This window comes from Corvus brachyrhynchos, unplaced genomic scaffold (assembly GCF_000691975.1).
Source record: "Corvus brachyrhynchos isolate BGI_N302 unplaced genomic scaffold, ASM69197v1 scaffold62, whole genome shotgun sequence".
Lineage (NCBI taxonomy): Eukaryota > Metazoa > Chordata > Aves > Passeriformes > Corvidae > Corvus > Corvus brachyrhynchos.
In genome coordinates this window covers 1,875,425-1,887,586 of record NW_008236629.1, presented here as the reverse complement: position 1 = coordinate 1,887,586, position 12,162 = coordinate 1,875,425, and the positions used below count along the sequence as shown (strand labels likewise).

General features: G+C 40.4%; 1 protein-coding gene across 1 annotated transcript; it reads left to right on the top strand.

Annotated features, from left to right (window-relative positions):
• The first annotated feature begins 6 nt into the window (after positions 1–6).
• On the top strand, positions 7–11,176 carry SAAL1 (serum amyloid A like 1). Its single transcript, XM_008644251.2, has 12 exons — positions 7–80; positions 898–981; positions 2,659–2,738; positions 3,118–3,177; positions 3,439–3,554; positions 4,651–4,834; positions 5,107–5,189; positions 5,334–5,522; positions 6,306–6,502; positions 7,023–7,115; positions 7,699–9,930; positions 10,302–11,176. The coding sequence occupies exons 1-11, from the start codon at positions 36–38 to the stop codon at positions 7,789–7,791; spliced, it is 1,224 nt and encodes a 407-aa protein (XP_008642473.1). The 5' UTR covers positions 7–35; the 3' UTR covers positions 7,792–9,930; positions 10,302–11,176.
• The last annotated feature ends 986 nt before the right edge of the window (positions 11,177–12,162 follow it).

Here is a 12,162-nt window from a genome sequence, read left to right as displayed (position 1 = left end):
GCCCCGAGGGAGCGCGGACGGAGCTGGACGAGGAGATGGAGAATGACATTTGCAAGGTGTGGGACATGTCGATGGACGAGGTAGGAGCCTTGTGCGGCACTCGGACCTCGGGGCCCGTGTGCCCCGAGTGTTCCGCTGGAGCTGCCGCTGGAATCAACTCGGGTGCGCAGCCCGTGTCTTCAGCGCTTGGATTGTGGGCATAATATTGATGCCGTCTCTAAACAGGCATATTTTCCTCTAAAAATTGTAGTACGTCCTGCTGGTAAGCGTAGCTTTCTCTCATAGATAAACAGCGTTTCACAGTTTAGCTGCAGACTTGCAGTGGCAATGTAACTCAGCTTCTTGGTATTTCTCTCAGCACTCTCAAATGCTGGAACAAATTCTCAAGATATATATATATATATATATTAGTTTAAGTATTATTATTTTATTCCTTACCTTGTTGCTCAGAGTTTTTAAAAAAGCGTAGGACATGGGTCCTTTATTCCCAAGTAGAGAACTAATCTTGTGGTTTAGTGTGGTAAAATAGAGGAGATTTCCTCTTTTGTGTGTTCTGATGGCACCTTCATTTGCTTCTTTTTTATGTATCATGGTGATGTCATGCCTTAAAACGTGGTATTTATTGAATTCTGGCTGAGTGTCTGTTTCTGTTGAGATAGGGAGCAATTTGCATTTTCTTGCAAATATGATTTTTGGCTCATTGTACAGCAAATCGCTGGCATACTGAATCACTAGAGGGGCTTGCTGGCCTTTTCTCATTGAAAAACAAAGATTATTGGTATTAACTGGTGGCAAATAACAAATTTTGTGTAGCGAGTTTGTCAACTCAGAACACTTTTGATTTTGCATTTGGAAATTGTAGACATCCACTTGCTTCTCCATTCAATTTCTCCACAGGATGTTGCCTTATTTCTTCAAGAGTTCAACGCCCCCGATATATTCATGGGAGTTTTTGCCAAGTCCAAATGCCCTCGCCTAACTGTAAGTATGGGCTCTCAAAAAGCTGTTCTGTGTTAAGAGCAATAGTAGATAGCCCTGTACATGCATTTACACTTATCTCCCTTCTCCCAATGCGTGTGTAATGTGTAAGGGGAACCAGGAGAAAACACAAAATCAAATTTTAAAATGCTTTTTCACTGTTTTTAACATGGTCTAATCAGTAACAATTTTGGTGATGCTGAAGCTGGTACATGTCTGCTCACATATCCTCATCTAGATAAACTGATGAAGGACTGAGTTTATCAAACATAGTTATAAGACCTATTATAAAACCCAGCAGTCTGGCCTTATTTTTCTTTTGACTTGTTTTTTTGATTACTGAACTGAATGATTACTGAAATGGTCATGAATTTCTTTAGTCGGACCTACAGAAGTGTGGTGGTTTGACCCTGGATGGAGACCAGGTGCCCACCAAAGCTGCTGTGTCACTCCTCTCCTTGACTGGACAGGGGAGAGAAAATACAACGAAAGACTCATGGGTCAAAATAAGGGCAGGCAGAGATCACTCACCAGTTACTGTCATTTGTCACAGGCAAAACAGACTCCACTTGGGGAAGTTAATTTATTACTAATCAAATCAGAACAAGATAATGAGAAGGAAGCACAAAAAGATTACAAAAAGTAATCTGTGGAATTATTAGACACCAATACTTAAGAATTTTTTTTTTATCTTCTGCTTCTTTTGATGTCATTGATTTGCAGCTTGTGCTATGCAGAGCACTGTAGGATTTAAGAGAGGATTTTCAAAGGTATTCAGTGTTGATGTAAATCCTTTTCCTCAGAAGTTACCAGATGCTTTACTCCAGGAGATGAGTAGAGACACAAAGAGCTTTGAAAGTTTAGTGCTTTACCTTTGGAAAGTACAACCAGAATTTGGAAAGTACAACCAGAATTTGGAAGGGACTGCAAATTGGCTGTCGCAGCTACTTTCATGAAACAGTGTTTGCTGGAGTGCCTGCTGTAATTTAGTAGAGGTAATAGCATGTTAATAATTAAGAAGACAACCTTAGTGGAGAGTTGATTTTTTTTACTTTAGTTTGCAGCAATTTAATGACTCGCTTTGTTTTAGCACCAGTCACCTGCAGGTGTTTCAGGTCCCCATTACACAAGTGTGCATCCTTTTTCACTATTAACTTGGCCTGAATATCATAATGGGATGCACTGCTGCACTGCTTTGGGTTTTTTTTAAATTTAATTTTATTTTAGATCTCTTTAATCAGAAAATGGGCTTTGCTTGTATTAAGATCTCTTTCTTTTGTGAGCAAGTGAATGTCAGTGAGGGTCCCGCTTACGTAGTGATATTTTTGGTTTAGGACTCCTTTTTGCTTTAATAACAGGGCTGCCAGATGGGCTTCATAAGAGTATACAAAGAATATGCAAGTAGGGCTGATTTCAAGATACATTTGCTTTTATGGAACACCTTAACACTTAAACATCTGAATAGAATAGTACCTGAGTATATTTTAGGCTAGTCTGATAGAACACAAAAATCTGTATAGAATCTGTGGAAGATTTTGTATCTTTGTCATGAAATCAGTGGGTCATAAGAAATCAAACTGGAAAACATCTTTGAACCTCTTTTACTTTTGTCTTACAGCTCTGGAAGTGAAATTGTGGACTGTTGCAGTTGTCTCATTATACTGTGTTTTGACTTTCCAGGAAATCTGTGTGGGAATATTAGGGAATATGGCCTGTTTCCAGGACATCTGCATGTCCATTAGCAAAGATGAGAATCTTGGGTAAGTGTCTGTGTGCTTTGTATATGCACAGGTACTGCTTGTCTGGACCCACAATCAGGGAATATTTGTTAGAGAGGGATCCAAGCTTGCCTGCCAAGCTTCGTCTTCATTCATAATTTTGGCTGACCATGTTTGTGTGGGAAGTGCTCAGGAAAGGAAGAAAGGACATAGACCACTATTTTTGGGGGGTTTTAAATCACCAGTCAAGTTAGTTTCTAAGTTTGGCAGTCTTGAGACACTGGAAGTGCATGCACACTAAGGAAAAGCTGCCTTTAATCTCAGAACATGGCTGCAGCTGTGAAATGAACCTTTTTATACCTTTTTTAAAAATAAAGATGGATTTTATTAACATTTTTTTCCCTGCATTTTCTCCTTAAAGTCAAGTGTTACTGCAACGTTTGTGTGATTCAGACTCCCCAACTCTTCTGGAAACAAGCAGGTAGGACATCTCAGAAATTAATGTATCAGTAGTGTAGTTCTGCTATGCTCTGAGGCCTGGGGAGAAAACTGACAAGTGGGCTCACTATTTTATTATCCTCTCATCTTTTCCTTTTATTGTTTCTGCATTGTTCTGGGATTACTTTGCTGTGAGTTAGATTCCTGTTTCTGTCACATCATTCTCATTATTTTGGATGTACACTTGCATAACTAGAAGGAGTGAGCTGGTTTCTAATCTGTTAAATGGGGGATTCTTGCCTAGGTTGTTGTTAACTTGCCTCTCCCAGCCTGAAGTGGCCAATGTCTGGGTGGAGAGGATCCGAGAGAATCCTTCTGTGTACGACTGTGTTTGCTTTATCATGTCCAGCTCTACAAATGGTAAGCTGCCAAAACAAGCTGGGATTTAGTGGGTGTTTGAAGAAGAAAAATAAGAACTGAAGTTTGCAATTTCAAAGACAAGTATTTTCAGTTGGGATAACTTCTTTAAAATAAAGGAAGCCTCACGAGTTTAAAGGACAGCAAAATAAACTTGCCCTGCCTTTGCAGGTTTATAAATATATATAAAACTAACCAGAAACTCATAGACGAAGAAGAAAGCTCTGGGGGGGGATTCAAATATGTTTAATTGAAGAAATTGTTATTTGCCCCAATAAAAGAAAGGACATAGTCCTCATTCAGGGATATACATATGTAATTTTTGAACAAGGCCTTGAAACAAGACCTCATTTAATTTATTTTTTTCACGTCAGATACGGATTTTCTGTTTTTAAAACTACCGCATCTGTGGAATGGGAACTGGAGGAATGATTCAGTTACCCTGGCAGCTGAATACTGTGCAGGCTTTGGGTATGCAGTCGTGCCACACAAATCTCTCTTAGCACTAATTTAGCAAAAACCACACCAACCACCTAAAAATGGAAATATTTGGAATAGCATTTATGTTTAACATCCAACTCAGTTGTAACAGCAGTTGTCATTTGTCAAGGAATCCTAATAATACAGCTTTTTCAATTTTTTAATAAAATTTTTTAATGACAATTTTCAGAAATCCTGCTCTATTCTATTGAAATAACAGATCTGTTTAAGTAAAATGCAGGTTGGCAGGTGGAAGATTAGCATAAAACTGTGTATCTAGGAACAAATCTTGAAAAGTTTTACTTCAGAAGTAGAAGTTACGACTTTTCAGGAACATGAAATATCTTTGGAGAATAAAGTTACTGCTTCACATGTGGCATGACAAGGTAGAAGGTGTCAGTGGGCTTTCCAGCAATCCCTATTTATTATTTTTATTTATGTGGTCTATGCCACATAAAAGAATTAAACATAGCAACCTGTAGTAGGTTATGAAGAAAATGAATATATTTCAGTCCTGAAGTTACTTTGAATACTTGTATATACTAGCATTTTGTGAGCTAATTTTTTGCTCTTCCTTGTTAGTCTTGTTGAAATAAAAATAACATGCTCTCTTGTGCAGTTGAATTGCTGGTGAAAGTGGGTGAAGTGGTGGACAAGCTCTTTGATCTGGATGAAGAGCTGATGTTAAACTGGATCAAAAACGGCACTTGTCGCTCTGTGGGACCATCTGCAGATGATTCCCCTGAAGAACTTCCAGACTTTAAGATTGTGCCTTGTATACTTGAAGCAGCCAAGCAAGTCCGGTATGGGAGATTTCTTTTTGGTTTCATGGCTGGGAAGACTCCTTACAACCTTGTAAGGCCTGTGTCCAAACATCTTGCTCTTAGTGGGAACAGCGCAATTTGACAGGTCACTGGGATATGTTTTCCTGGACTTACGGTTTGAAATGAGTCAATTTGTCTGTTAGCAAAGAGAATGGCAATGATTGCTGATGGGCTTCTCTGTGACCAAAACACAGACTATAAGCTCAGTAACCAGCACTTCAATTTGTCTTTTTGCTGTTTGGTCTGTGTAGATCAGATAACCCAGAAGGACTGGATGTTTATATGCATATCCTGCAGCTCCTGACCACGGTGGATGAGGGTATCCAGGCTATTGGTAAGATGCTGGAATTGCTACGTGTGAGGGGACCAAGAGAGGCTGTAACTTCTGGATCATCACGTATTTATTGGGGAGAAAAGGAATTCACATGCCTGGATTAAATTTGTTGGGTTGGTGGGTTCTCTTTCTTTCTTTCCCAAGTGCAGGCGCCTGACGGAGGAAAAGAGACTTGGAGTTTGCTTTATGACCTTGTTTGCCAGGAGCTTTGCCAGCCAGATGATCCACCCATCATTGTGCAGGAGCAGAAGACTGTGCTGGCCTCTATCTTGTCCGTGCTGTCTGCTATGTTTGCCTCACAGACAGAGCAGGAATACATCAGGATGAGGAAAAGCAAGTCGTGCTTTTTGTTTATTGGGTTTTTTTTCTTTTTTTTTAAAGTTAATATTCACAATTGACTTTATGTGGGTGTGGAAGGTGGTTCAATTCAGTGGCATTGCATACAGTAAGACTCTTTCCTGGTTACTCAAAATCACAGCTAGCCCAAAGTTCAGTTACTGGATGAGCTGTAAATTCTGAGGAGTTACAGTACCAGAATCTACGGATTCTGCTCAGTCTTCTCTGTTGGGTAAATTAGTGAAAATTGCAAAACTTATTTTTGCTAAAATATAGTAATACATTCTTTTTATGTAGTAATTTTTTTTAGTAGGGGGAGATTCTGCACTTACTTAAATCCATCTATCATTTCTTAACTTGTCAATCCATGGACAAGTCTTTAGAATTAAAAGCTTGTCTTGAGAATGTGGGCCAGGGTCACCTGCAGCAGAAAGACATTGTGCAGTTTGGTTTGTTAGACAGGATTATCTGGATGCAAATTTAACATACTGCCCTCACTGGGTACTACTAAAGACAGTTTCCTTCTCATACTCCTTACCACTGGCATATACTTTTTATAGATACAGGTCAGCTTGCATGAGAAATGGTTTTGGTTTTCTACTACATTTCCACTTGCCTCTTTAAAACTGTCTTTGAGTACAAAACGCAACACTGTCAGAATTTACATTCCTATAGCTTTTCTGTAAAGTATGGTGGTGTGTTTCAAAATTCTAATGCCTTGAAAGGATGGGCAAGAATTTCCAGTGTTAAAGTTCGCTTTTCTTGTTACTTTGTGTTAAGATATGCCACTGATTGGGAGCTTGATTCGTATTTTACAATACATGGAGGGCTGTGGGAAGAGAGCTGTTGATAACTCCAAGGAGTCTGAGCAAGAAGAGAGTGGAAGGACTGATGTAAATGAGGAAGATTTCCATTTAAAAATTTTGAAGGATATTTGCTGTGAATTACTTTCCAATATGCTTCAAGAACTAACCAAGGTAAGAGTAAACAAAATTCTAGTAGGGATTTCTTCTGGGTAGGTAAGAAAAAAGTCTCTGCTATTAATGTTGGCATTTTCCTGTGCCAGTGCCGTTGCTTAATGGGAATTCATTAGAGAATCAACCAGAAGGTAAGTAGCAACATGTGTGGGAGATGAGCGGGACACAGGTTTTCTGAGGTGTGTGCCAAGATTCTGTATAATAAATTCTGTTGATGTGTGTTGCCCTTTCTTTTGAATGAAAGTCAGTTTATTTAAAAAAAGGAAATACTGTCAATATATAAAGCCACCTTCTCAAATGGACCTTTTTAATTATGGAAGCATTCAGGTTAAGAGACTTGTGACGTGAGCTTTCACACCTTTTTGTATCCACTGTGTCTGGCTTTCTCTGAGAACTGTAAGTTCTGGTTGTTTTACCCATTTATAAGAACAAAGCACATTCTGTAGATGCTGTGCACAGTTTTGAGTTTGTTCTTTCAACAACTGTTCCTGACATGCTGGTTGTATTTCTCATTTTCCAGGAGAATACCTTAGAAGGACTGCACCAGGGACACCTGAATGAACAGACATGTTGCTGTGCTTTTCAGAACCTCTTACCTCTGTATTTTGCGTCGGTGAGTATGTGACAAAGTCTGTGACACAGCTGAAAAAGTGCTCCTTGGGTGGCAGGACCTTTCCAAATCCAATGTACAAGCAGGACAGAATTGCTCAGGCACAGGTAAAACACCATTCCAGTGCCAGACAGTCTTACCTCCTCTGTCTGTTCTGCCTCACTTCAGCCAGAGCTTTGCTGAGATCATCAGCTGATGCAGGGCCAAACTGTGCTGAAATGAATGGATGTCTGAAAGTTTATCCTAGCTGAAAATTTGTCCTGTGTATTTTTATAGAAGAATTATTCTAAATATTTTTCATAGGGAGCTTTTCTCTGGGTGAGAAAAGTTTCTGTGTTTCCTTTAAACAAGGAAGTAAGGGTTTAGGAGGAAAGTGGTAACATTTCAAAATTTTGACCAAGTGGAATTAGGAGGAAGGTAGCTACTGTGGGGCATTTTCCATTCTTCATTGCAGTGGCTGCTGCTGGCTGCTCTTATTTGGAAGGCACAGAAGTAGAAAGAGCCCCTGTGCCAGTGTAAGAATTCGGGGTTTCATGCAAGTTATTTTTGGTTTTTTTTCCTTCTTGTGTGGGTTTTTTATTTCCAGGTGGAGAGCTTCCTTGAAGTCCTGCGTGAGGCTGATCAGACACTTGCTGACAATCTAGAAAAACGTTTCCCAAGCCTGAAGGTTCACACCTAAGAATGTACATGAAATATTTTCCTTCCTTGGAATGAAGATTTTGGACTGTTTCATTACAGCATTTCAGAGATCAGGTTTTCAGTAAATGCAGGAGAATGAGGCAACCTCTTTACCAGCAGGTGGCTTTTAAGAAACGTTCCAGGTAGCCCTGATTAACCTAAGGTTAGTCTGGTCTGCATGGGGAAGGAAATTACTGTAAATCACTTCTGCATCTTCCATCCTGTTTGCTCCGGTAATGAGAGACTGTTGATTTCTAATGGCTCTCCTGCAGAGCAGTTTTCTTTGAATAACTCTCAATTCTGTGCTTTTCAACTGAAGTTGAAACAGCAAAATGAATGAAATGCACTGAGTAGTTTTTTAACATGGTGCTGGTTTCTTTCAAGTCGCTGTTGGCAAAAGGAGGATTGCTCAATAGAAAATCCCCTTCAAGCACCTGATAAAAGGAGTTAAATTACAGAGTTGTTTGGGGATTTTTTTAAGATCGTATCAATACCTTGGGCAGGTACTGTAACAGAAATGTTTCATCCTGCTCCTTTCGAATCTTCACACTTCTACTGAAGCCTCATCTTCACTGCAGCTCTGAGCTGTGCTGTCTCAGTCCTGTGCAGTTCAAAGGATTCGAGAATATTGTTACCAATGGTCTGTGCTGCAGCTTCCAGCCATTGCAGGTAACTCCCCACAGTTAAGAGTTGTAGGGCAGGTTTGGATTCAATCCCTGGTGTACTTGCAGACCTTTCGGGTTTTTTGCAGCAGTCTGTGCTTCAGCTTAGGAGTGTAAATTGATACATGTCAGTTCTTTCCTTCTTCATTTGTTACATGAATTCTTTCTGAATGGCATGAGAAATGCCATGTTTTCCGTGGGGTAGCTTAAGGTGTTAGGTCACTTGCAGGAAATTCAGTGTACAATCTCCTAAAACTCCCACTTTAATTACGTGATGTTTTAAGTGCATTGCATTCTTAGATCCTGTGTCTGCATGCAGTGCACCTGACACGCTCTGAGTCTGAAGAGACAGTACAGCAGCACCTCAACCTCGCTGTTTCTGTAAATGAGAGTGGAAAACAATTGGTTGTTATTCGGTTTGAGATGTAAAAGCAGATGGGAACCAGAGCACAGAGAATAACTCAATGTCACATACACACATTCCCTGGCTCTCCAGGTTTTACAGACTTTAGCATTGTGCTGGGTCATGTTGTGTTTGCCCAGAGTTACCTGGACGTGGTAAAATACAATATGTGCACATGTATATATAACCTTTCCATCCCAACTTCCAGTTTTCAAAACCGGTGCAATTTTGTCATCCCCCTGCCAGCAGCATCTTAGTTGTCAGCAGGGAATTTGGAATTACAAATATCTGACTTGTGTGGCCAAAAAGAATTGCCGTGGTTTATATCAATTTTTGTATGCTATGTTTGTTGGCGAAAACTGATGACTGTGAATCAGATGACAGCATTTTTCATACTACTTTGACAGTTTTGGGATATTTTCTTAAACCTACAGATTTGTAATAAAGCTTCTTTTTTTAAAAAAAACCCAAACCTGTATGCTTTCCTTCATTCTAGTGTCAATTAAATTAGTTTTCTCAGCCACTGGAAATGTCTGTAAGTCTCAACTGTGTCAGTTTTAAGAGGAAATCGAACCTCTTCGTAATGTCTGCGTGCTGTAAAATATGTTTTCCTTCACTGAATATTTATTTTAACTTTTGCTTTTTTCCCACAGTTGTTTTTATGGTCTGGAAGTTAATGTGGGTCTCATCCCATAAACATTTTTTCATCTTAGTTTGTCCCCAGCTGTATCATAAGTGTCTTCCACCACAGTGATGCATTATTTCTGGTGTGTGTCTGCTGAAATTTGTTGTAGTCGAAATTCTGCATGTTAGGTAATACAGAAATTAGCCATGTTAGGTAATACAGAAAAAAAGCTGAGACAAGATCTGTTGTTTTATTTTGTTCCTTCTTCTTTTCAATACACCAATATCCAGTGTTGATGAACTGTTACTGATACCTGATGCCTGTCGTGTGACAGAAAAAATGACCAATGTCATGTGGGAACCCAGGTGGGTCCCATCCGCCTGCTCATCTGCAACAGAAGGAGCTGCAGGGATGGTCAGTCAGCCTAGCTTCAGCAGAATGATAATTCAGGTATGCTGGGAATTTGTATCCTAGATAAACACGGTGATTTGGAGACTGGGATTCCCCCTTTGCCCCAGCAGGCAGCTGCCCTTGTGCAGTGGAGGTGGTGCTGCCTTTGGGAGCAAGAGGCTGGTGCCAGGGTGAGTGCAAGGTAGCTGTGCCGTGTTTGTGGGGTTCAGAGAGGGAAGAAAGGATTTGTGGGAGCAGGTGGGTGATGTGTTTGGAACTGGTGCACGTGTGTTTCATCATCCTGCCAGCAGGGACCTCCCTCGGCCTGTGCTTCCTGAGCAGCATGGGTTTGGGGTTTGGGGGAGGGGCAGGGAGGGTTTGGGAAGTGTCTGGGTATTGAGTTTGGTATTTTTTTTAATTCCCTCTCCTAGATCTGTTCTGATACCCACTGGCAAGCCAGAGCTCTCTAGGCCAGTTGATTCAGAGCAATTGTCTGTCTGTCTACAAGCAGGTGAACAGCTTTCTTCCAGGTCAAAGATCTGATTAACTCCAGAACATCCTCATTTGGGAAAAAATGAGAAGTACTTGTCACTGCTCTGTGCAGAGCTCTGAACAAAAGTGGGTATCTGAAGCATTGAACTAAAGCCGCAGGAGCTCAGTCCTGCTTGGACAGAGCCAGATGTGACTTGTGGCATGAGAACACCTAGAAAATTGAGGCAGAAAGCAGACTGGAAGGCCTTATTTTAAATCAGGCTTAATAGAACCATATAATAATTTCATTCAAAGATAGGATTCTAACATTCTGTTGACTCAGTTTTATGTACATGTGGCATCTTTATCCCACATTGTAATTTTTTCCTGCTGGGACAAAGCACAACAAAACCGAAGAAATTTGGGATGTGGGCAAAGAAACAGTGGCATTGGAATGCTTAATCTGCTCCTTTGGCAGTGCAAGGAGGTGGTTGCTGATATCCTAATGCTTGCCCAATATTCATGTTGCAAATTCATCCTTTCTGGTAGGCTAAACCATGAAACCTAAAAAGCTCCTTTCTGTGTTTCTCCGAATGCATGTCACTCTGCTTGATTAATTTTCTGTCACTACTTTTTTAGTCCATATTTCTTGTGACTGCCATAGTGATTCCTTTCTCTGTAAGATGATATGTTGTTACAACTGCCCTATTGTAATCACCTTTCACTGAAATCAAGCTGTATCCAAAAGGAACAGTAAGACACAATCTTTATTTGTAAGTGAAATATCTTCATAGTTTATTGTATTAGCATTAAAAGGTATGGAGGTGTTACTGTGGTTTTGTTTCCCTTGAAAATCCATGTTCTTTCTCACTACCCTTATTTTGGCTGCTACTGGGTGTTACGAAAGCTGCAGTCTCTCTTCTGTTTTTCACTGAAGAATTTGCTGGGGTTTTTTTCTAGAGCAGAATCTCTTGGTCACAGCAGTTCCCTAATGTATCCTTTTATTTCCCCTTCAAAATTAAACGTCCTCTTTCAGCGCTCTCTGTTTACTTTTTATTTTTTTGGCCATGATGATGAAATTCACGTGCTCTGCCAAAGTCAGTGAGAAGGGAAGAACCTGCTACACCTGGGGCAAGGACCAGTCTGCTGTGATGTTATACAATTTCCCAAAACCCCTTCATGTGAAGGCAGGCCTGGGCAGTGAGTGGCTGTGCTCTGCTCCCCAGCCCTGCAGGGAGTGAAGCCCCTCAGTCAGAGCCGATGGGGCGTGAGCTGAGCGAACCTGACATCACCAGCATGGCAAAACGAAACAGGTTATTGCCAACAGCTGTTGGCAGAGGTTTTGCAATGAGAAATACTGCTCCTACACCTCCTTTTATTTCCCTCCCCGATTCACTAATTTTGCAAAAAGAAACCCAGTTTTATAATGCAAGGAGTTGACATCTGAGTAGGAGAATAGGTTTGCTTCTGAGTTGTTACTGTGGAGAAAATGAATGAACCCAGGGAAAACCCAGTGGGGTTCCATTTTTCTTTCTCCCAGGTCATTGCATGTGAGCTGCATGTCTTGGCGATGGCTCAGGAAAGTCTGAGAGCTGAATTTTATACAAAGGTTACTGCAAAACAGCTCGCAAAGAAAAGGTAACAGTGGTAGGAGGCTGTAAAGAGAAGGCAGTAATACTAGAGAAAGAAAAAAGATGAAGAAGGGATACTGGAGAAAGAAGGCAAATAGGGAAAAACCTGGAAGAATTCTGACAAAGAGGATAAATAATAAGTGTGATGTTGAAAAAGAAAGGTATTACCTATCAGTAATTATGTTAGCAT

Excerpts from the sequence above, each read along its gene's own strand:
- SAAL1 (XM_008644251.2), top strand. The coding sequence starts at position 36 with ATGGAGAATGACATTTGCAAGGTGTGGGACATGTCGATGGACGAG. Across the intron at positions 3,178-3,438 it reads ACTCTTCTGGAAACAAGCAG|GTTGTTGTTAACTTGCCTCT; the intron begins GTAGGACATCTC and ends ATTCTTGCCTAG. Across the intron at positions 5,190-5,333 it reads TGAGGGTATCCAGGCTATTG|TGCAGGCGCCTGACGGAGGA; the intron begins GTAAGATGCTGG and ends TTCTTTCCCAAG.